At 38.9% G+C, this 23775-nt stretch overlaps 2 protein-coding genes across 2 annotated transcripts; one reads left to right on the forward strand and one right to left on the reverse strand.

The window, feature by feature from the left end:
- Window positions 1–715: 715 nt before the first annotated feature.
- ipo9 (importin 9) lies at window positions 716–16650 on the forward strand. Its single transcript, XM_058631926.1, has 24 exons — window positions 716–995; window positions 4279–4340; window positions 4424–4510; window positions 4622–4820; window positions 5389–5477; window positions 6105–6191; window positions 6391–6510; window positions 6862–6962; window positions 7853–7911; window positions 8075–8226; window positions 8358–8456; window positions 8611–8717; window positions 9727–9866; window positions 10122–10284; window positions 10633–10859; window positions 11036–11184; window positions 12023–12151; window positions 12638–12913; window positions 13132–13298; window positions 13754–13887; window positions 14073–14192; window positions 14396–14509; window positions 14945–15021; window positions 15822–16650. The coding sequence occupies exons 1-24, from the start codon at window positions 848–850 to the stop codon at window positions 15930–15932; spliced, it is 3117 nt and encodes a 1038-aa protein (XP_058487909.1). The 5' UTR covers window positions 716–847; the 3' UTR covers window positions 15933–16650.
- Window positions 16651–16882: 232 nt separating this feature from the next.
- On the reverse strand, window positions 16883–19738 carry LOC131460978 (proline-rich protein 13-like). Its single transcript, XM_058631927.1, has 4 exons — window positions 19611–19738; window positions 18575–18628; window positions 17990–18453; window positions 16883–17276 (listed from the first exon to the last, which is right to left on the reverse strand). Exons 2-4 carry the CDS (start codon window positions 18588–18590, stop codon window positions 17238–17240), a joined length of 519 nt encoding a protein of 172 aa, XP_058487910.1. The 5' UTR covers window positions 18591–18628; window positions 19611–19738; the 3' UTR covers window positions 16883–17237.
- Window positions 19739–23775: the final 4037 nt, after the last annotated feature.

The following is a 23775-nucleotide window of genomic DNA, read 5'->3' on the forward strand; positions in this document are numbered from 1 at the left end:
CTAATTTGAATTGGTGTCACTTCAATTTTGCAATTGAAATTTTGTACACGTCAACCTTTTTATAAACTCAAGTGAACTGATATTTCAGAGTGCCCTGTAATACATAAGTTCCCCCCAGCCCCACAAGAGGGAGCAAGAGTTTAAAAAGAAAGACATGGAGAAAAAAAAGTAGAGGGAGCACAAACAATGCACAATATCCAAAAACACTCAAAAGGAAATAATCAAACTCTGCATGAGTTGTTGAGTGTGGTGACTACAATACACTGTAAACTGTCAAACATACTAACAGACAGCAATAGTAAAGAAGCAGAAAATAAAGTTCATATCTTGGCTCAAGAAAATCTTAAGGTATCTTAAAAGTTTCTTTTAAAATCTTAAAAGTATTACCATGATTTGGTGGACCAGAATTTAATTCCGACATTACAATCAAAGGGCATTTCACTAAAAAGAAAAAAGAGGGGGGGGGAAATCACATTCTCTAAATCAAATTTATTTATCTTGAGATACTGAAATAAAAAAAACATTTCTCATTTTAATTCATTTTAGTCTGTTCCAGTTACCTTCTTTCTTCCCTTAATATTAACTGTGCATTATAGTTGTTTATTTTCTGCCATACGCACTCCAGTCCAGTAGGTGGCGGTAAAGTACTGTAAGTGCACCTTACAGAAGAAGAAGAAACAAGAAAAGTGCGCTTCCTCCAGTAAAACCCCGCCTCCACGTTTCCATGCATTGGCGCGATTCCGCTCCGCTCTGTCCTGCGGCTTCTCCCCGGGTGCTCCTGCTCCCGTTCTTGCTGCTGCTGGTCTGAGAGACTGTGAGGCGGGCTGCGGGTGAACACACAGCGGGCATGAGTGCAGCGGGTAGTGCACGGTCCGGCCCGGTCCAGCAGGGACTGAAGGAGGCTCTGATCGAGACGCTGACGGCCATCCTGTCCCCGGTTCAAGAAGTGCGCGCCGCCGCGGAGGAGCAGATCAAAGTGCTGGAGGTGACGGAGGGTGAGTGTGGTGCTGGTGACGGGAGGAACAGAGGCTAACAGCCCGCTGTCCGCTGCTTCTGTCACCGCTGTGTTCACGGAGGAGCAGCTAACAGCCTGAATGATAACGTTAGCCGGGTTGCTCAGTGTGTGTGTATGTGTGTGCGCGCGCTCTCCCAGGAGCTAACGCTAGGCCATGTCCTCAGAAGTTAAAAGAAGTTAGCATGAAAACTCGTGGAAACACGCTGCTGCCACCACGCAGACTTGTGTGTTTAACTTTGAGACCCGCTTTAAACAACCCACCGACATCGTAGAAGTCACAGCTCAGCCTGTCTCCCGTGAAAACATTAATTATTGGGATGTGGTGAAACTGAAGCACATGTGGAGCGCGTGTGTGTGGAGTCCGGCCTCAACAACAGCACCTCAACAGGGAGGAGGTCACCGCTTTATTCCCCTGTCCCACTTAACACGTCATTTAGATGCAGGTTTAGGGTTTCTTGCCATGTGAGGGAATTTAAAGGTTAGAGTTCTGAAACCATAGCAACAAAGACACACGTCTGGTCCCGAGCGCCCCCGTCACCAGGAAACGGGATTCACGACACTGTCAGAGAAGTTGCATCCAAAACGAATTCTTAGTCATTTATTCAGTGGTCGTCACAGCAACAATGGAATGCCCGATGACAGAGCTTCCCGCGAAGATGCGTCTCACGGGGTTTTCCCGTGGATCGCACCCACCCAACATCCTTTCAGACTAAACGCCATCATCAGTTCATGGACAATTTGTTTGTAAATAAATCGAGAGTTTGATGGAAAGACTTTTGTGGAGGTTACAGGTTCTAATGAGAGTGTGTTGTTTTTCCTCTGTGACTTTTCATCAACCTCAATGGAAATACTCAAAAGTCTTGAAATATGGAAATAGTATGCTTAAGACTGAAGTACATAAAACAAAGGTGGAAAACACCCATTAGACACAAATTTATAATAAAGGAGTTAACATAATTATGAAAAATGTAAACATAAGGAAGGGCTGGGTCAAAATATCGATTTGCTGATATATCGTCGTCCTTCCTCGTGTAATATGATAATCCATACACTGTATTTTAATTAATAAATGAAGGCGCTCTAAAGTTAACAATCCCTGCCAGTTTCACTCACTGTGTGTCGCTACTTGATTTCTTGCAGCTGTGTTGCTCAAATGAATCAGGGAAAGTTGGGTGGAAGTTACCTGGCCGAAGAAGAGTCAGTTTACTAGATAACTAGATAATGTCGGAGAAATTTACTTTAATTGATTCCCCATCCACGTTCAATACATAGACTGTATGCACTTTGTTCCCTGTGTTGTGAATACATAGAGAAATCCTGCACTTTTAACTTTTCACGTACATTTAGATTTAGACAAATATCGTGATGTATTGCTATATGATTGTCTTGCAATGTATTGATTATCACAGAATCGTTGAATCGTGATATTATTGGTATCGTGGACCATGTATCACACTAGTTTACTCGATATAAGCAGCTTGTAAAGGGAGGTGTATAACTGCTGATAAAGGACCATAAAGAACCTTAACTTGACTGATGGATTGTTACAGTACCTATTGTCTGCCCAGTGATCCTCGTACATATGGTGAAAGGGTAATAGTGCACACTGTCTTGTCAGCTGTACTGCAGCATTGCACTTAGGCTGACCCTTTACGCTGGCCTCTCTCTAAGGCAGCTGCTGGATGCACGAGTGTCAGCACTAACATTGTCTCCTGGAGCCTGATGTCACTCTCAGTAAAACCCAGTGAGAGGGACAGAGCTGGTTCAGTGAAGGGCTGGGTGATATGGCTTCAAAATAAAATCTCTGGTTTTTCACGCCAAACGTCATACATTTTTTCAAAAGGCAAAGAAATTTTTCAAACGAGTTTTGCTTTTGTCTTTATTTTGACTTGTGGGATTTGAACAAAATTTCCCTCTAGGGTTAAAGTGCAACAAAATATATGCCTCAAAACAACTATGTCAACAAGACAACAACAACAAACATATTAAAATATTGGATAACTTTTTAGCAAGCTTTCTAATAACTTCAAACTCCAACCCTAACGCTTAATGACAGGAGCAAGGAGAGTGTCAGTGGTGGGAGTTAAAGAGGAATAACATCCTCCTAAACTAGAAATGTGAAATAATTGATAAAAATTCATTTATCATCCAGCCATACTTCAGAGCTGACGCTGAACCTCATCTCTCTATTCATCTCTCACTAGGTTCAGACAAGGATGATGTTGTGTGCAATATACTGTAGGTAAATGATTGACAAGCCTAATAAGTCGTAGTGTGGTAGTGAAATCCTGAGCTTAAAACAATGGGTGCCAACTTAACTCGAGCTGGTCTAGTTGCCTATAGCAAAAGGGACAGTTTGGCTGTTACACAAACAATCTTAGCCCATCACATTACCTTTTTGAATCATTTCAAATCTAGTCTAGTACATATTTATGAGATAACACTAAACACAGCTCCAAATATCACATGTTTTGTTCTTTTTATACTGCAGCAAAAATGAACAGCACCAGTGCGTCAGAGTTCACCGCGCACTCCTCTGAGATATAGCAGTATATCACAGAAGTCGACAGGCTGATGATACAGTACTATGCAAAAGTCTCAGGGCACAACCAGCTTTGTTCTTTTGATATCTGTCAAATCCTTTGACCGTTGGATTGGAATGATGTGAATAAAAGTTGTAGGGCTGCACATAACGATTATTTTCATAATTGATTAATCTGTTGATTAATTTCTCTGTTAATCGAGTACTCATTTGGAAAATGTTCATCGGTGTTTACCAAATCTGGAAATGATTATGTTTTAATGATTTCTTTTTTATATGGAGCAAGAAAATATTCACATTTAAGAATTTAAAAAGTCTTGTTTTAATTATAAAAAAAACCCTCAAACTGATTAGTCGATAATCTAAATAGTTGAAGAATAATTTAGCAGTCAATTAATTGAATAATTGTTGCAGAAAGTTGTTACACATTAACAACTTTTATACAACGTGTGTACTGTATGTAATTTAACATACTATACCACCAAAAAGTACAAATACAGGTTTTACCAATAACATTATTTAGTTTTAAGAAAGCCAGGGCCGTGCTACTTTTCAAGTGTAATGGTAGGTCACTCTAAATACTTGACACTTGAACCTGTTGAAGCCGTTTTTTGGGGAGCGTTTTTTAAATGTTATTTTACATGTTTCCTCTATTTTCTTGACGTGTTCCAGTAAAGTCATAGATGAATCATTTCTTCTCATTGTTACGTTCTTGTCATAGAGTTTGGCGTCCACCTGGCAGAACTAACGGTCGATCGTCAGGGAGCGCTCGCGATCCGTCAGGTGAGCAGAAAATATCTAAACGCGAACAGTAAATTGTCTTTGTCAATAAAGTTTTGTGTTATTAAAATGTTCTCTTTTTGCAGTTGGCGTCAGTCATCCTGAAGCAGTATGTCGAGACTCACTGGTGTTCCCACTCAGAGAAGTTCAGGCCTCCTGAAACCACAGATCAGGTAAACTTTTCTCCAACATAGATTTATATCTTCTGTCTCTGTTCAAATATTGTCTTGCACAAAGTTGAGTTTTCAAGCAGATCATGTCTAACTCATGTTGTCCTCCTCCAGGCTAAAGCCGCCATCAGGGAGCTGCTGCCAGGTGGTCTCCGGGAGTCGATCAGCAAAGTCCGCTCCAGTGTTGCGTACGCTGTGTCGGCCATTGCCCACTGGGACTGGCCTGAAGCTTGGCCGCAGCTCTTCACCCTGCTGATGGAGATGCTCCGGGGAGATGTCAGTGCTGTGCATGGAGCCATGAGGGTCCTCACAGGTGTGTAACCAGATACACACACACACTATGTCTAACTCTCTTACAATTTCATGTTTTTATAATCCACTGAAGCTTTATTGGTCATTTCAGTTTGTTTTGTTTTACTTTTCAAGGGCAAAGGTGCTGATCATACAATTCAGCTTTAACATCATTGCTAAGACTTCTGTCCAAACATCTTGTATTCACATTCCAACTCTTGCATGACACAACAGGAGGTTTCAGAGCTCCAACATAAATGTGTTTACTTTTCAACACCCACACACAGTTCTTTACTCAGGCTCCAGCTCAGCTAAAGTTTGTGCTAATTCTAATGTCCTTAATTTGTCAACCGTGCACTCAAGTGAAATTATAAAAAAAAAAAACTTAAGAAACTTCTTAACCATATTGGTAAAGTTGAGTTAAGTGGTTATTTAAGCTAAATTACACAAAGGAGGCTACAAAAAGTAGCCACTTTTATGGAAATGCATTTATTCTCTTCAAAGATACAAACACTTTCCTACTGAGGTAGAATAATCTGAGAAATCTTTCTCCCTATATGTTTTTGTAACTGTCCGTTAAACATTTACAGAGTTCACTCGGGAGGTGACGGATACACAAATGCCACTGGTGGCTCCAGTCATTCTGCCGGAAATGTACAAGATCTTCACCATGGCCGAGGTACTGCTACTGCTCTGCTTTACTGGTCACTGAAAGTGTAATGATGTTGTGGTTGAATTTTATTTGCAATCGGAACAGAAAATATGAGCCAATATCAGCTGAAAAAGTTGAGCTGATGATGCAAAGGTTTCAAAAAAAGGTATTTGTTTCTGAGCTCAATATTTGCATTACCTTGTCGAGCAAATGGCATGAAGTGAGTGAACATTATTGTGAAGTTAAATTAAATCCTCTCGTAACAGTTAAAGCATCTAAGTAGGGCTGTAATTAATGTTTATTTTCATTAATTGAGTAATCGCTTGTTTCATAAAAAGTCATAAAGTTTTCATGGAAATTATGATGTTCTCAAAAGTCTTTTGTTCACGTTTAATTGTAATAATTTTTGCAATATAGCAGCATATATTCACATTTAAGAAGCTAAAACAATCTGAAAACTTGTTTTAATTTTTAAAAAAAACACTCAAACCGTTTCATCAATTATCAAAATGGTTGATGATTAATTTTGTCATCGATTAATAATTGAAGAATCGAGTAATTATTTCAGCCCTGCATCTAAGGCAGCTCTTGTTTATTCTTTGTCCACGTGAACATGATGTTTGGATTCATTTAAATCTTCACTAACTGTCACAGGTTTACAGCATTCGTACTCGCTCCAGAGCAGTGGAGATATTCACCACCTGTGCCAACCTCATCTGTGCAATTGAAGAGCTTGAAAAGGTGAGTTAGTCACTGTCTTTATGGACACACTTTGGATTATTAGAGACATAGTTTAGACTAAACTGGTTATATCGTGGAACATTCTTTGAACTTGTTAAATCCTCATCACTGATAATTTGGTTTATTTACATTTTTATAGAGAGCTCTACATTCTAACTGTAGCTTTACCGTGTGTGTGTGTGTGTGTGTGTGTGTTTAGGGTGCAGCCAAAGCCCTGATCTTCCCCGTGGTGCAGCAGTTCACAGAAGCGTTTGTGCAGGCTCTGCAGATGCCCGATGGACCCTCGTCAGACAGTGGTCTTAAGATGGAAGTCCTCAAGGTAAAAGACTGTACAAGCCAAAGGCCAACGTATTAGACCTTTTCACACCTGACATTTTGACATGGGCAATTATTTTTATGTAAAGTTAACTAATTTGTCAGAAAAACACAAGTAGAAATGTGTGTACCTTTTTAATAATGTGAATAAATCTAAGTGATAGAAATGTCAAAGGATTACAGTCATTTACTGTATGTGTGTGCTGTAGTGTTATAGGGTAGTTGATGTTTACAGTGCACAGCCGGTGGTAGTTGACATTTTCTTTCAAGAATAAATGACTTGGCAAACGAGTGTGAAATGTGTACTTGGACTTAGAAACTTAGAAACTGTTTTTCCTTTTCTTTCTCATTTTAGGCAGTGACAGCGTTGGTAAAAAACTTCCCCAAACCCATGGTGTCGTCCATGCAGCAGATTTTACCCATTGTGTGGAACACACTGACTGAAAGTGCAGCTTTATATCCTTTGCAAAGCCACATGTCCATTAGCCTGCTCATTGCTGCTGATGGTATGATAAAAGTGTCGCTTCTGTTTGCTTTACTGTAGTACAGACTTACAGCATTTCACATACGAGATGGAAACTTATTATTGTAACTTAACTTATTGTCCATGTTGCTCTAAATGGGAACATCATTTACAAAATTAACATTATGTGCTATTAAGGAATACTTGAAAGTAGCGATTGAGACCATGAACTTCTCAGGAAAATGTGTAAATGTAAATCAAAGGGGAAGCAGACTAATTTTCCCACTGACTTACCTTCAGATTGACTCCTTTTGGCAACCAGCAGCATAAAGTACCTGCCAACATGTGCACATTTTGCGTGCTAGACAGGCATTTTGACATCATAGAATCATTGTTCTAAAAGCACGAGGCCTGGTTTACACTCAATGCGTTGCGTGAATATGTTGCATGACTGCTGTGTGTGGGAGTTTACATTCACACTGGTTGGAAAAAAAGATGCGCAGTTATTTTAAGGGAACATTAGCAAGATAGTAACATAACATGAGTGGACGCCAGTGTGATTGACAGCTAGTATGGTCCAATAGATGCCTGGTTGCAGGTGACTTTAAAAAAACTGTCGTGGCTCTGGTCAAATCTGGAGGTTCCACATAGATTTAGTGATGTGGTCAAATGTTTGAGGGCCACTTTTGCATAAAATGTCCATATAATGAGGGAAAACTGATTACCCAGTAGTTGCAGTCACTTGTTAACAGATTCAGCTTGATAGGGCAAAGATATTTGCAGGCACAGCTTTGTGAATTAATGACCTTATGGATTGAATTTAAAGATTTCTATGTCATGTTCTTAAGACTGTGTTTTGAGTATTCCTTAACCAGATGTGCACTTATGTAAGAACAGAAGTTAACTACACGGAGGAAGTGGATGACCCAGTCGACTCAGACGGTGACTTTCTTTTTAACATCTGTTCTCGTCCGCTGCATGTAATACTTGTTATCAGACTTAACTGAAATTGTAATTTACTAGTTACAGAAGAAACAAATTTCTCAACTGTCCTGTGTTGTTGAGTTTTATTATTATTTTCTTTTTTTTTTTTTTTTTTTTACAGGTGAAGTTCTTGGTTTTGAAAATCTCGTGTTCAGCATTTTTGAGTTTGTCCACACACTGCTGGAAAACAACAAGTTCAAGAGCACAGTGAAGAAAGCCCTCCCTGAACTAATATACTACATCATCCTGTACATGCAAATCACAGAGGATCAGGTGATTATTAATAATGATAACAGCAATAATAATAATAATAATAATAATACAAATTAAAGATAAATATGTACTTTATATTAATGTTGAGTGACTTGTGTCAAGCCTGATTGTTGTCAATGTTGTTTTCTCAGGGCAAAGTGTGGACGGCAAACCCTCAGCAGTTTGTCGAGGATGAGGACGACGACACGTTCTCCTACTCGGTCAGGATCTCTGCCCAAGACCTGCTGCTGGTGAGAAACTGTGACCTAACAACAGTGCTTTATGATATGCAGTGGACAGAATCTGACAATTTAAAGCTTACATGAAGTTAACTTCTCCACTAACGCATGCTCGACCACTCTGAGAGTGTGTATCACAACGGTAACCTTTGAGCTCTGCTTGCAGGCTGTTGCTGCAGAGTTTCAGAATGAGAGTGCAGCAGCACTGGCAGCGGCAGCGACCAGGCACCTGCAGGAGGCAGAGCAGGCCAAAAACAGTGGCAATGAGCACTGGTGAGGAGACACACATCCTAATCACATACTGGCATCTGGTCTAAAGCTTTGTGGTATTCTTGTGTCGTGTGTTGCGTCATCGTCCATTTGGGGGGCATAATTTACAAAATTGATATCACGTACTATTGAAGAACATTTGAAACTAGCGATTGAGACCACAAACCCCTCAGGAAAATGTGTCCTGACTTTATAAATCCTGCAGAAGTAGGCTCATTTTCCCATTGACTTCCATTCATATTGACTCCTGCCAACATGTACACATTTTGCGTACCAGTAACCCATTTTGATAACAAAGAACACATTTTTATACCCAGTTCACACCGGATGTGTCCCGGCTGCGTGTGGGTGTTCATGCTCTTTGGCTCGCCTGTCTCACAAAATACCAATATGTTTATGACTGTATGTTCCCAAGTTTTCTGTGTGTGTGTATGCGTGCGTGTGTGTGTGTGTGTGTATGCACACCAGTGGGGCTTGTCCTTCTATGGGTTGAATTAAAAACGTCCCGCCTTCTTAAATTTCTCCTGCTTGTGCTCTATTATGCTGACAGAAGGAAAATGTCAGATAAGTGGACAGTCTGAGAGCGAGAGAGAGAGATGGAGAGAGAGCACACCTGCGGCACAAACTTCTACTATCAGCCCTTCCCTCTTGATTTTGTGTGATTATTGTACATAAATACTCTGGTAACACAAATAAATAGCTACTTTCTAGCATTTTTAAAATCAAACTTAATTCATCTCATAATAAAATAATTTTGAACCCCAAAGTTTGTTATTTGGATCAAGAAGCTCTTATATGTTGTGTGAGATAAAGTATCAAAATATAAGGAATGCAAATGTAGTTATCCACTTTATATCTGCCAAACAAACAAACAAACAATAGCAATTAAATACATGAAGGAATTATATATGAATACATACATTTCTTTTTGTTTTATGTATTTGTTTATTTATTTTAACCTACGTAAGGCTGTGCTTTTGTCTGAAATTTTGTTTTCTGTTTGTTGAACAAGGTGGAAGATCCACGAGGCCTGTATGTTGGCTCTCGGTTCCGTCAAAACCATCATCACAGAGAACGTGAAGAGCGGTCGTATCCAGTTTGACATGCACGGTTTCCTGGCCAGTGTTATCCTTGCTGATCTCAACCTGGCAGGTGAGTCTTAAACAGGCCTTTGATGATTTATAGAGACGATCAAGAGGACGACGTGAAGAGAAATCATGTATAAACTTTAATTTATGTGGAGATCCATTGCATTTTTCCATGGTGTTTTTGTTTATCACATTCGAAATTTCCTCTGAAGTTTTTCCCCTGTGTGTTAAAGGAACACATCACAGCTAAAATAATGTTCTTTTTTGTTTGCCTGATTTTATCTTTGTCTTCACTGGTCTCTGTCTTTCTTTTGTTCAGCGGCGTCTCCTTTCCTCCTCGGCCGGGCTCTGTGGGCAGCCAGTCGCTTCACAGCTGCCATGTCTCCTGAGCTCATCCAACAGTTCCTCCAGGCCACAGTCAGTGGGCTTCATGACAGCCAGCCACCCTCTGTCCGCATCTCTGCTGTCAGGGCCATTTGGGGGTAAGGACCCTCAGGCTGTAGTTAATATCTAGTCCATGTTAATGCCAAGTACTACACAACAAGCAGCTAGACCCTGCTGTGTTGACAGTGGTAACAGTTGCATATTTTAAAATGCTGGTAGATTTTGAAGCAGCTGGTCCTTGATTTCATATCGTTGTAGATGCATTTAGCTTGTTTATTTTATCTTTATTTATATTTGTATGCCAAATATCTCTGACTATTCACTGCTTCAACATCTGTGTGGATGGTAGTGGGTTTTTAGCTCACTGAACATCCATAAGTGTATTAATGTGTATTAAGCACATGTTCACGGGCATTTCCACTGTCTCTGTCCTGTAAAATCGGCAGGTACTGTGATCAGCTGAAGTTGTCCGAGAGCACACATGTCCTTCAGCCTTTCCTGCCCAGCATCTTAGAGGGACTGGTCCAACTAGCCGCCCAGTTCAGCTCAGAGGTGCTGACCCTCGTCATGGAAACGCTGTGCATCGTCTGCACTGTTGACCCGGCCTTCACCATCAGCGCTGAGAACAAGATCTGCCCCCTCACCATTGCTATTTTCCTTAAATATAACAACGGTACAGACCTTAAGTAGCTCCTCTAACTGCCTCCTGCATTTAAACTGCTCTCATTTATTTATTTAATTCAATTTGGTTATTTGCATTGATCTAAGTTGGATGACCTGACGGAGGAAAATGTGGATTTGATTTGTCTCTTGTTTTTCTGAAGCCCTGTCTCCCTCTCTTGTCCTCAGACCCTGTGGTGGCGTCTCTGGCTCAGGACATCTTTAAGGAACTGGCACAGATTGAAGGTTGTCAGGGCCCCATGCAGATGCGTCTCATCCCCACGCTGGTCAGCATCATGCAGGCCCCTTCTGACAAGATCCCCTCCGGACTCTGTGCTGTAAGTGGTACAAAACAAACACAGAAGGTTTTTCTAAAACAGGATACCTGTCATAGAGAGTCAGAAGTGTGCAGGTTTGTGTCCCCACCAGCAGCAGTGATCCAAAATTAACTCATCTTGACCTCCCTATTTGGCCCAGAACAAGAAATAATAATCACTGCAAGATTGCAGTGATTATTATTATTATTATTATTATTATTATTATTATTATTATTTTCTTTAAATAATGGCACTGAAAGGCTTTTCTGACTCTGTCTATTGTCATTATCAGGCAAAACTTTTCCACTTTACCAGCGTTGGCCCCCTTTGCACCACATGCGTTAACACGTGGTATTAACATGCGTCTCCGGTGTCCACATCAAGATTTGATATGGGATCACGCTCATCCCCTGCTCTCTTACCAGGCTCATGAGTGGCATGTGTTTACAAACGCTGATATTTCAGCCTGGTGATGTTACAGTTTGTCTATCTGTAGTGTCAGTTTTGAGAAATGTTTAACCACATTGTTTACTTTAGTAACTTTCACTCCATCTTATCTGCTCTGTGTGTGTGCACATAGCTGCACAAACCTGTGTCATAAATAAGAATAATTGTCAGAAGCAATTGTCGACTACAGCATTTTTGCTTAAAAACCCATTCCTTGTAATTACTGTGGAATTTACTTTTTAAGGAAAGGTGTAGCCATCCAGCAAGGTTAAACACCCAGTATGCTCTAGTGTTAGCAATATACCAGATTAGCATTCAGCAGCACAAATGGGAATTGACTCGTTCTTCTTCATTCTCTATTTTTAACCCTGTACATTAATGACTTTTTCTATCTCCTCTATCTGTGCCACAGACATCCATTGACATCCTGACCACAGTTGTACGCAACACAAAGCCCCCTCTATCAGAGATGCTGGTGTGCCAGGCTTTCCCTGTGGTGGCACAGTGCACCTTACGGACCGATGACAACACAATCATGCAGGTAAAACATAGCTAACAATACTACAATTTATTTCTTCATCTGAGAACTCGCTAACTGGTTCAAATTTTTTAATCAAATCTGAACCTGAAAAAGTAGACCAGTGTAAGGAGCAGCACATTCTGATCTAGTATTTAGGACAAAATGCTCAAATCACCCTTGCTTTAGTGCTGGGTTTTTGGTTTCGCATTTCACTGAAAACAACTGCAACCTTCTCAGTTTCTATCAGAGGATAATTTGACCTGATCCAAAATTTGCTCCAATTAAACTGAACAGGAAGAGAACAAAAACACTGGCAGCGACATGATACGTGTTGGCACAAAACTCAGTTAAGAATTTTGACCTGGTTCAGCTCCTACGTTGGGTTTGGAGCCTTGCAGATTTTTTTATTCTAATCACAAAGGGTTCTCTTGGAGAGAATACATTGCATCAATGCTTAGTTTCCACAGTTTCCCCATATCTGAAACCTGCCTCTCCTTGTCTACCCAGAACGGTGGGGAGTGTCTGCGGGCGTATGTCTCAGTGGCCCTGGAGCAGATTGCTCAGTGGAGGGACGAGCAGGGCAACAGTGGACTCTGGTACGTCATGCAGGTGGTCAACCAACTGCTGGACCCCCGCACCTCAGAGTTCACGGCTGCCTTCGTAGGCAGGTTGGTATCCACTCTGATCTCTCAGGCAGGAACGGAGCTCGGGGAACAGTTGGACCAGATCCTCCGAGCGATTCTAAGCAAGATGCAGCAAGCCGAAACACTGAGTGTCATGCAGGTAGGCAGGAAAGACACAAATGAAAGCATGGCGTTTTGATTAATGTTGACACAACAAAATGATGAATCGGATTGTTTGAATCGTAATTACCATGTCCATCATGCTTGTCGTCCTTGGTCTTATTTGCTGTTTAAGGTTCATTGTTACAGATGCAATAGGTGCATTTTTACCTCCACCACCTCACTTTTCCCCCCTCTCTTCCTCTCTCCCCCATGTAGTCACTGATCATGGTGTTTGCTCACCTGGTTCACTCCCAGCTGGATCCTCTGCTGGAGTTCCTGTGCAGTCTGCCTGGACCGACGGGGAAACCTGCCCTCGAGTTCGTCATGACCGAGTGGATGAGCAGACAACACCTGTTCTATGGACAGTATGAGGGTAAAGTCAGGTCAGACAACAATTTCATCTATACGTTTATTTTCGAATAAGATTTTTGTTCATTGAAAACAAAACCCTATAATGATAACACCAGTTATCATTATATAGTTATTAAAAACAGTTTGTTATTAATGTTGTAGCCTGCACCGTCAGCAAAAGTCTCATGTTTACTGTTGATAATAAATGCAGTTATTTTAGCAGAAGTAAAATATATTTTAAAATGAATAATTAGAAATAAATTGAGATCTTGTTGGGGAACCCAATTAAGAAACCCATACATGAACTATGAACTTAACTTTGCGACTGCCGCCTCACCACAAACACGTTTGGGTTTTTTTTCACCATCTTGAGATGCTTGTCACTGTAATTTTATATTCGAGTCTTATATAATCTTTTAATTTCTTGACTTTTTTGGCTTTGCACCCAATAACGTGGACACAATATTTTTTTTTTTTTTTACTGCAGCACGGTGGCACTCTGTAAACTGCTGCAGCACAGCCTCAACACTGACGACAAACGTCTCCAAGACATTGTGGTGAAAGGAGAGGAGATCTACGGTCCTGAAGACGGCATTCGCACAAGATCCAAATCTGCCAAAAGTAAGATGCCAACACAAACCGGACTTGTTACCCGATTAGATGACATGGTTCCATATTGTAGGAAAAATATAGCTAATGAGGGGTGCAACAGTTGGATGTGTAAACATGTGACATACTTGTAATGAGGTTATAACAATCACATTACATCCATACAGCAATATTAGGATGTTATTTCTCCTCCACAGACCCAGAGCGGTGGACCAACATTCCTTTACTAGTGAAGATCTTTAAATTGATCATCAATGAACTGTCGACAGTAGTGGAGGCCAACGCCAGCAGGGCAAACGCAGCAGACTGGAGCCAAGGTCAGGAGAAACTCCTCTGTCACACTCATTTAGTCGATGCTGTGGGACAGATTATCTGACACATCTGTGACTATTTCATGCAGCTTACCCAGATTTTTTTTTTGTCTGTGTGTATTTTTTGGCAAATAAATGTTTTGTGCTTTCACTGAAAACTTAAGAATGTGATTGCAGACATTTTAGTCACCAGCTGGTGTTTGTTTTAGATTCCAGCGGAATGTGGGAGGAGCAGGATGAGGTTGACGGGCATGATGAAGATGAGGAGGATGAAGGGCTGGCAGGGCAGCTGCTCTCTGATCTCATCGCCTCAAACAAATATGGTATGATGTTCTCCTCTGCATCGGCTATTCCCGCTCAATGACTTTAAGGTCCCGTGTGTAAGAGTTAGTGAAATCTAATGGTGAGACTGCAGATAGCTGCAAATGGCTCAGCACTCCCTTTCCTAAGCTCCTCAGGGATCAACAGAGGCCTTTGCATTCCAGAAAGGATGCTGTTCATCTTTGTGTAAACATCTTCAGTCGGGCTGATATATCTTTATAGAAAAATAGTGGTGTAAGATGGCAGCCATCATAAAGCAAAGCTGTTGCCAAATGTTTCGCAAACATAGTTATTTGTTGTACATTCAGTTTCTGCCAATCAACATTCCTACATGTTACACACTGGACCTTTAATTTCAACTTCAATTAATGTATGTTCGTTTCTTCGTGTTGCCAATGGAAAGTCTTCTTATTTACCTTTTTGTCTTCCAATTATAGATGATGATTATTATGAGGATGATGACGAGGACGACCCAGATGCGTTGAAAGACCCCATATATCAGATTGATTTACAGGTACAGTGTCTGACCTGTTTTCACACATCATTTCTCAAGTGATGACCATCAGTGTTAGGACGAGGTGCATGAATAAGTCAGGGTTTGAATTATGTTTGATTATAGCTACCACTGTGTATAATGAATCATAAATGAAATAGACTCCTTTTGTAGGTACCACTTTATGATGGAAGAGAGAGAGATACTTGATAGAGACAGAAACAGGGAGATTATAAGATGGCTGATGCAGATCCTTAGAAATTGCAGCCGATATATGGTGCCAATTTTTGTTTGGCCGATTTCCTGTTTTTATCCTTTACCTGATAAAATAAAACAAATGATACAACTTAAAACAAAAGGTGTGTCTCTCCAATCTGCATTGTGTGTGCACTACACTGCACTTTTGAATAAGCTAAATATTAAATAGATTAAACGGGTCATCATAATTATAATTAATAGTTTTTGTGACATTTCTGAGAACAAAAATGTGTAAACATACATATTCACTCAATGTCAATAAATAAACAATATATTGTTCAAGTAATTGGTCAGGTTGATTAAGCGGTCACGTTCTAGATTATACTGTATATCTAATAAATGTGTATATAGATATGTATCTGTACAAAAGGAAGTAATCTATGAGGGTGGGTAATTCAAATAGTCACTCAGTTTTGGGCGATGTCTGAACTTATCCTTGCATCACTATTAGACATCATGGCAGTGTATTCATATAGGATTGCATATATTTACTTCTTCAAACACTCCTTTACATCGTGAAACTTTGATAAGTCCTTGACCTGTGTATCACGTCCTCTCTCCAGGCTTACCTGACAGACTTCCTGACACAGTTTGCCCAACAGCCATGTTACAGCATGTTCTCTGGTCACCTCAACAACGCTGAGAGACAAACCCTGCAGTCCATAGGCCTCTAGCCCCCACTCATCTGCCACTCCAGGACACCATCATCCATCTGAAATGCCCTGGAACTCTCTTCAGTTTCCCCATCGCTTATGAATTCACAAACAAGTTTGGGATGTCGGTCCCGGCAGACGGAGAGGACAGGGTGCGAAGAGACACATGCACTTGCCCATGAGTCCCTTACTTCTCCATGCTCGTGGTGGGATGGACTTTACAAATGTTGAAGAGAGTTGGATGGAGAAGTGAAAGACTGCACAGAGGGTCAGAGGACTCGCCTATCTGGAGTAATTTCAGATCGAACAAGAGAGCGGAATACAGAGTTTTAAGACTTCACAGTTGGAAAAGGGTGAATCGGAAAATATGAAAGGACTCTATTGACATATTGTTTGTAACTTAGCCTGTTATTTTTGTGTTTCTGTAAAAACAAATTTAAATGCAACACTCCCAAGTGACTTTACACCGATTGGTGTTTCAAAAACAAACAAAATGCTCTTCAATGAGGCGAGAAATGCTGGCAGCCTTATATTCCAGAAAACATTGATATTTCTAAAAGAAAAATGAAAAGCTCTTCAGACCAGCTCATCTGTCTCTTTATGTGGAGTGTTTGGGAGTCCACACTGTTGCCATGGTGATTCACAGCCTTGTCATTCTCTTGTACCCATTGAAACTTGGGAAAAAAAGATTTCTAAATAAAAGTCCAGAACGGACAACACTTCCAGACTGAAATTTAAATTCCCGTCCTCGTCTCCTTGGTGTTGGAAAACTGTCTAAAATAAAATCTCAAAGTCACAGCACATTCCTACATGTTTTGAAACTATGAAAGACGTTTTACTGTGCTGCTGTCTTTAGATTTGACCAATTTTAGGAAAACAAATGTAGGTTTCAAGTTGTCTTGAAGTGCAGATTAATGAGTTAAGAGCATGTGCAAAACAGTCTGCAGACTCAATAAATCCAGTAATCAGCATGTGATGAAATCAGCTTTAATGCAGGTCAGGGGCAGAACCATGTGCCACTGGTCAGACACTGATTAGAAATCCCTCTTCATAATGTTACACTACATTTGCATAGTAGTTAATGTATTTTATATAACCATATAGATTTAACATTTGAACGAAATGACCGTAGAATGTCAATACAGAAATGTAGAGGACAAGCTCACATTTTACAGATTTCTAGTGTTTTAATTAGCTGTAAGTAAATAAATGGTAATACTGTGTTTTCCCAGATACATTGTTAATGAAATGAATGACCTTGGAGTATTCATGGTTAACAGTAAGTCCACCGTTAGTGTAAAGCAGCACTTCTGTGAAAGCGGGGTCTTAGTCGCTGCTGCTGCTGCTACTGCTGCTGCTGGACGACTGTAGAGAAAGAGGGGGAAAAAAATATAGATTATTTTAGCATCATTAAACTACAGAGCCCCGGAAGAGACATCAAGGAAAACAGGCTGAAAATCTTGCTAATGTACTTTCGCGAGAACCCGCAAAACAAAGTGCAGCACTGACAAAGAGACTCTTATACGCTGTGTGATACATCAGGAGTGCTCACGCGTGGTGAGGGGATGGCAAGATTGAGAAGTGCTGCAGCAAAGACTTCCAGGAAGATGCAGATCCAAATTTATTGGTATGAATATTGTGAGGATCAAAAATGACTGGTGCTGTCTCTCAGATTCTGGAGATGGGATGGAGCTATATTATTTCCCAGATGAGTACTTGATGACACAACAGTGTCCTCTTGCATTAAGTAATCTCTTCAAACGTCTCTCACTGACACTAAACCTGTGTTTCTGGTTTGAGGCAAAAATGGCAAAATATACAAAGGTATTATTACTATTAAATGAGCAGAGGACTTGGAAAATGGAAAAATGGAAAAAACTAACATCTGCAGTGTTGCTCATACGTGCTTGCAGAGCTTGACGACCACTTGAATCAACGCCGTGAGTCACATTCACATTTTACACACATTCATCGAGTCAAAACTGCTTTTGACTCGATGAACCCTAACCCTAAGTTCTGTACAAAGCAGTGAAATGATGTTAGAGGCCTGAGGCTGAAGGGCAGGAACCCATTCTCACCTTGCCGTGTTTGTGGTGCCCATGCTTGTGGGCTTTTTTCATCTTCTTCTTCATCTTTTTTTGGGCTTTGTGTCCGACCACCCCCATTCCCACTCCCGCCAATCCTCCACCTAACGCAGCAGCCATGGGATTCATGCCCCCATGATGATGACCTTTGTGGTGTCCCCCTTTTGGAGAGTGAGGATATGGACCTGGGTGAACACCTGCAGGAGGGACGACTGGATATCCACCTGGAGCAGTAGGATAATGAGACCCTGGGGCTCCATAAGGCATTGCACCTGGAGGTGCATTTGGTACCACAGCTGGGTTCATACCAGCTGGGTATTGGCCAGCTGGGTATTGGCCAGGTGGGTATGCTGGATTTGTAGGCTGGGGAAAGAGTCCTGGAGAAGGTCCAGCAGGAAATGCAGGGTTGTAGCCTGGTGGGAAGGCAGGGTTTGGTGGGCCTACTGGAGGGGGAGGCCCTGCCATATAAAAGCACACACACACACACACACACACACACCATAACACCTTTATTATAACACAAGTAAACCAATCAGAAAATATTTTAATTATGAATGCTAAACATGTGAGATATACTACCTTGATTTGGCCACATGGTTATGTACTGATCAGACGAGTCAAAATTTAGGAAACCTTGGAAAACAGTAAGAAATTCGATGTAATTATAATATTTAGTACATTTATAAAACATGTAGAAAGCAACTTCTACTAGGTCTCATCGAAATGTGGATCTTGCTTGCTCATAATGTAGGTCTTCATACTGTGAAAGTTTTACAACGCCCAAACCATGGAAAAATGCACATGTTTCTGTTCATAAATCATGTCATAAACGCTGTAACTTTTCTCTGGACTTTGTGATGTCACAGTCCAACCACTGATTACCTGAAGTCTGCTATATTTTCTTTTTATCTTTATGAAGGAATCTCACAATTTTTTTTTCTGGTCTCTCCGACTGTCTTCGGTTTTTCAATCTTTTAAATAATATTATTGTTCTACTTCTTCTTCGTGTGAATTCGAATTGAATTCTTTGTGTTTTATGTACATTTCAATGCAGGATTTATTTTTATATGTTGTTTTGCTATGTACACTTTTATTAAAAGACAACAACAACAACAACAATAATAATAGTAACTTATTTCCACTTATTATGGTGCTATATTGTATATTACTGTACATGACCATATATCATCACAGCTACAACATGCTTTACAATAACATGGAAAAACGTAAAAGTAAAAATATGAATAATAATTAACTCCAAATCTTCTACCCTAGTGCAGGTGTACTGACTAACTACAGGTTATGAGCTGTGTTATAAAAGTGGTCTTTAACAACTAACACACAGTAAAGCTTGGGAAAAAAAACCCTACTTGTTTCTCGGATTATTTAGTTGTTTTCAACAATAATATTTACATGATAAAACAGGTAAAACAGGTAATACATAATTGTGACTGACAGGCCATTTTAAATGGAAAGCATCGCTGTATAAACTGTGCTCTGCTGCGTTACGTGACTTCCTGCAATGTTCTAACATTCACCGTTTAACTGCTTATTGCGGTTAACTGTGTGACAGACATGAAGAAAAACAGGTTTAATCGCAGTTGCCACTGCTTACCTCACAATGTACCATGGAGCTCCAGCGGAGTGAAGTTACGACAACTACGACATGAACTACGCCCGTGTTTGTCTTCCGCATTGAAGTCAGTGCAGGGAGAGGATGGAGAAGATACCTCAAAAGCCACGCCCACTGTTAAAGGATACGTACGTTAATAGTGGCAACCGGGCCGAAAATAAATCAAATTTAAGATTTTAATTTACCCTGAGCTTATGACTATCAGAATTAAATTGTACATTTCTCAAACTGGAATTATGGAAATCAGGTGGGTACGCTGGATTCGAAGGTTGAGGATAAAATGCTGGGGAAAGTCCAGGATATGCAGGATATGTAGGATATGCAGGGTTGTACCCAGGAGGGTAGGCCAGGTTTGATGGGCCTAGTGGAGGGGGAGGTCCTGATACACATAAAAGCACACATACACACCTTGAAATGTGTTTTACAAAAACATCATATTGGAATGTGCTGATTATATAAGATATCCTACCTTGATTTGGCCACATGGTTGTGATTTTTAGGCCTGATATGTCAAATACTTCAGGAAACCTGGGAAAACATGAATACATTGAATGTAAAAATGCAAATTTTATTGAGGATTTATATTAACTGTCTATCATATAATTTAGCATATGGGTTTGGATTCAATCTAAATCAAGTCACTTTGCAGTTCTATGCTGCTTGTCTGAGAATATAACTTCTGTGTTTGTATTATGATATTGTATTATACGACAACTAGTTCTATGCCAGACATGGGCAGCAGCAGCAGCAATGTCATGTTTCTAATGTCATGTTTCTAGAGCGGAAATCTAAATATTCTAATATAATATCAGTCCTTTCAAAGTCTGATTTGGTGACAAAAGTCATACTATAGTATAGTATAATATAGTCATACTATAGTATGTTGTCCAAAATCACTCATGTCATGTCAAGTCATGGTATAGTATATCGACCAAATTTTGACAAAAAAGTCATAGTATAGTCAGTATGTTGTCCAAAATCGGTCAAAAAAGTCACAGTATAGTATGTCGTCCAAAATTAGACAAAATGTCATAGTTAAGTATGTCGTCCAAAAAGTCACCAAAATGTCATAGTTAAGTATGTCGTCCAAAAAGTCACCAAAATGTCATACTTTAGTATGTTGTCAAAAATGTAATAAAAAATTCATGCTTTAGTATGTCATCAAAAAATTGACAAAAAAATCATACTTTAGTATGCCGTCCAAAATTTGACAGAAAAGTCATAGTATAGTATGTCATCCAAAATTTGACAAAAAGGTCATACTTTAGTATGTCGTCCAAATTTTGACAAAATGTCATTGTTTAGTATGTCGTCCAAAATGTGACAAAAATGTCATAGTTTAGTATGTCGTCCAAAATGTGACAAAAATGACATAGTTTAGTATGTCGTCCAAAATGTGACAAAAATGTCATAGTTTAGTATGTCGTCAAAAATCTGACAAATATGTCATAGTTTAGTATGTCGTCCAAAAAGTCACCAAAATGTCATAGTTTAGTATGTCGTCCAAAATATGACAAAAATGTCATACTTTAGTATGTCGTCCAAAATTTGACAAAAAAGTCATAGTATAGTATGTGGTTCAAAATTAGACAAAAAAATCATAGTAAAGTATGTCGTCCAAATTTTGACAAGAAAGTCATAGTTTAGTATGTCGTCCAAAAAGTCACCAAATTGTCATAGTTTAGTATGTCGTCCAAAATGTGACAAAAATGTCATAGTTTAGTATGTCGTCCAAAATGTGACAAAAATGACATAGTTTAGTATGTCGTCCAAAATTTGACAAAAATGTCATAGTTTAGTATGTCGTCCAAAAAGTCACCAAATTGTCATAGTTTAGTATGTCGTCCAAAAAGTCACCAAAATGTCATAGTTTAGTATGTCATCCAAAATTTGAAAAAAAGTCATAGTTTAGTATGTCATCCAAAATTTGAAAAAAAGTCATAGTTTAGTATGTCGTCCAAAATTTGACAAAAATGTCATAGTTTAGTATGTTGTCCAAAATGTGACCAAAATGACATAGTTTAGTATGTCGTCCAAAATTTGACAAAAATGTCATTGTTTAGTATGTCGTCCAAATTTTGACAAAAATGTCATTGTATAGTATGTTGTCCAAAATATGACAAAAAAATCATAGTATAGTATGTCGTCCAAAATTAGACAAGAAAGTCATTGTATAGTATGTTGTCCAAAATTTGACAAAAAAATCATAGTATAGTATGTCATCTTAAATTTGACAAAAAGTCATAGTTTAGTATGTGGTTCAAAATTTGACAAAAAAGTCATAGTATAGTATGTCGTCCAAAATTTGACAAAATGTCATAGTTTAGTATGTCGTCCAAAATGTGACAAAAATGTCATAGTTTAGTATGTCGTCCAAAAAGTCACCAAAATGTCATAGTTTAGTATGTCGTCCAAAATGTGACAAAAATGTCATAGTTTAGTATGTCGTCCAAAATTAGACAAAATGTCATAGTTAAGTATGTCGTCCAAAAAGTCACCAAAATGTCATAGTTAAGTATGTCGTCCAAAAAGTCACCAAAATGTCATACTTTAGTATGTTGTCAAAAATGTAATAAAAAATTCATGCTTTAGTATGTCATCAAAAAATTGACAAAAAAATCATACTTTAGTATGCCGTCCAAAATTTGACAGAAAAGTCATAGTATAGTATGTCATCCAAAATTTGACAAAAAGGTCATACTTTAGTATGTCGTCCAAATTTTGACAAAATGTCATTGTTTAGTATGTGGTCCAAAATTTGACAAAAAAGTCATAGTATAGTATGTGGTTCAAAATTAGACAAAAAATCATAGTAAAGTATGTCGTCCAAATTTTGACAAAAATGTCATTGTTTAGTATGTCGTCCAAATTTTGACAAAATGTCATACATAAGTATGTCGTCCAAAATCTGACAAAAAAGTCATAGTATAGTATGTCGTCCAAATTTTGACAAAAATGTCATTGTTTAGTATGTTGTCCAAAATTTGAGAAAAAAGTCATAGTATAGTATGTCGTCCAAAATTAGACAAGAAAGTCATTGTATAGTATGTTGTCCAAAATTTGACAAAAAAATCATAGTATAGTATGTCATCTTAAATTTGACAAAAAGTCATAGTCTAGTATGTCGTCCAAAATTAGACAAGAAAGTCATTGTATAGTATGTTGTCCAAAATTTGACAAAAAAATCATAGTATAGTATGTCATCTTAAATTTGACAAAAAGTCATAGTCTAGTATGTCATCCAAAATTAGACAAAAAAGTCATAGTATAGTACGTCATCCAAAATTTGAAAAAAAGTCATAGTTTAGTATGTCATCCAAAATGTGACAAGAATGTCATACTTTAGTATGTCGTCCAAAATTTGACAAAAATGTCATAGTTTAGTATGTCATCCAAAATGTGACAAAAATGTCATAGTTTAGTATGTCGTCCAAAATTTGACAAAAATGTCATAGTTTAGTATGTCGTCCAAAATTTGACAAAATGTCATAGTTTAGTATGTCGTCCAAAATGTGACAAAAATGTCATAGTTTAGTATGTCGTCCAAAATGTGACAAAAATGACACAGTTTAGTATGTCGTCCAAAATGTGACAAAAATGTCATAGTTTTGTATGTCGTCCAAAATGTGACAAAAATGTCATAGTTTAGTATGTCGTCCAAAATGTGACAAAAATGACATAGTTTAGTATGTCGTCCAAAATGTGACAAAAATGTCATAGTTTAGTATGTCGTCAAAAATCTGACAAATATGTCATAGTTTAGTATGTCGTCCAAAAAGTCACCAAAATGTCATAGTTTAGTATGTCGTCCAAAATATGACAAAAATGTCATACTTTAGTATGTCGTCCAAAATTTGACAAAAAAGTCATAGTATAGTATGTGGTTCAAAATTAGACAAAAAAATCATAGTAAAGTATGTCGTCCAAATTTTGACAAGAAAGTCATAGTTTAGTATGTCGTCCAAAAAGTCACCAAATTGTCATAGTTTAGTATGTCGTCCAAAATGTGACAAAAATGTCATAGTTTAGTATGTCGTCCAAAATGTGACAAAAATGACATAGTTTAGTATGTCGTCCAAAATTTGACAAAAATGTCATAGTTTAGTATGTCGTCCAAAAAGTCACCAAATTGTCATAGTTTAGTATG

This window comes from Solea solea, chromosome 6 (assembly GCF_958295425.1).
Source record: "Solea solea chromosome 6, fSolSol10.1, whole genome shotgun sequence".
Classification (NCBI taxonomy): Eukaryota; Metazoa; Chordata; class Actinopteri; order Pleuronectiformes; family Soleidae; genus Solea; species Solea solea.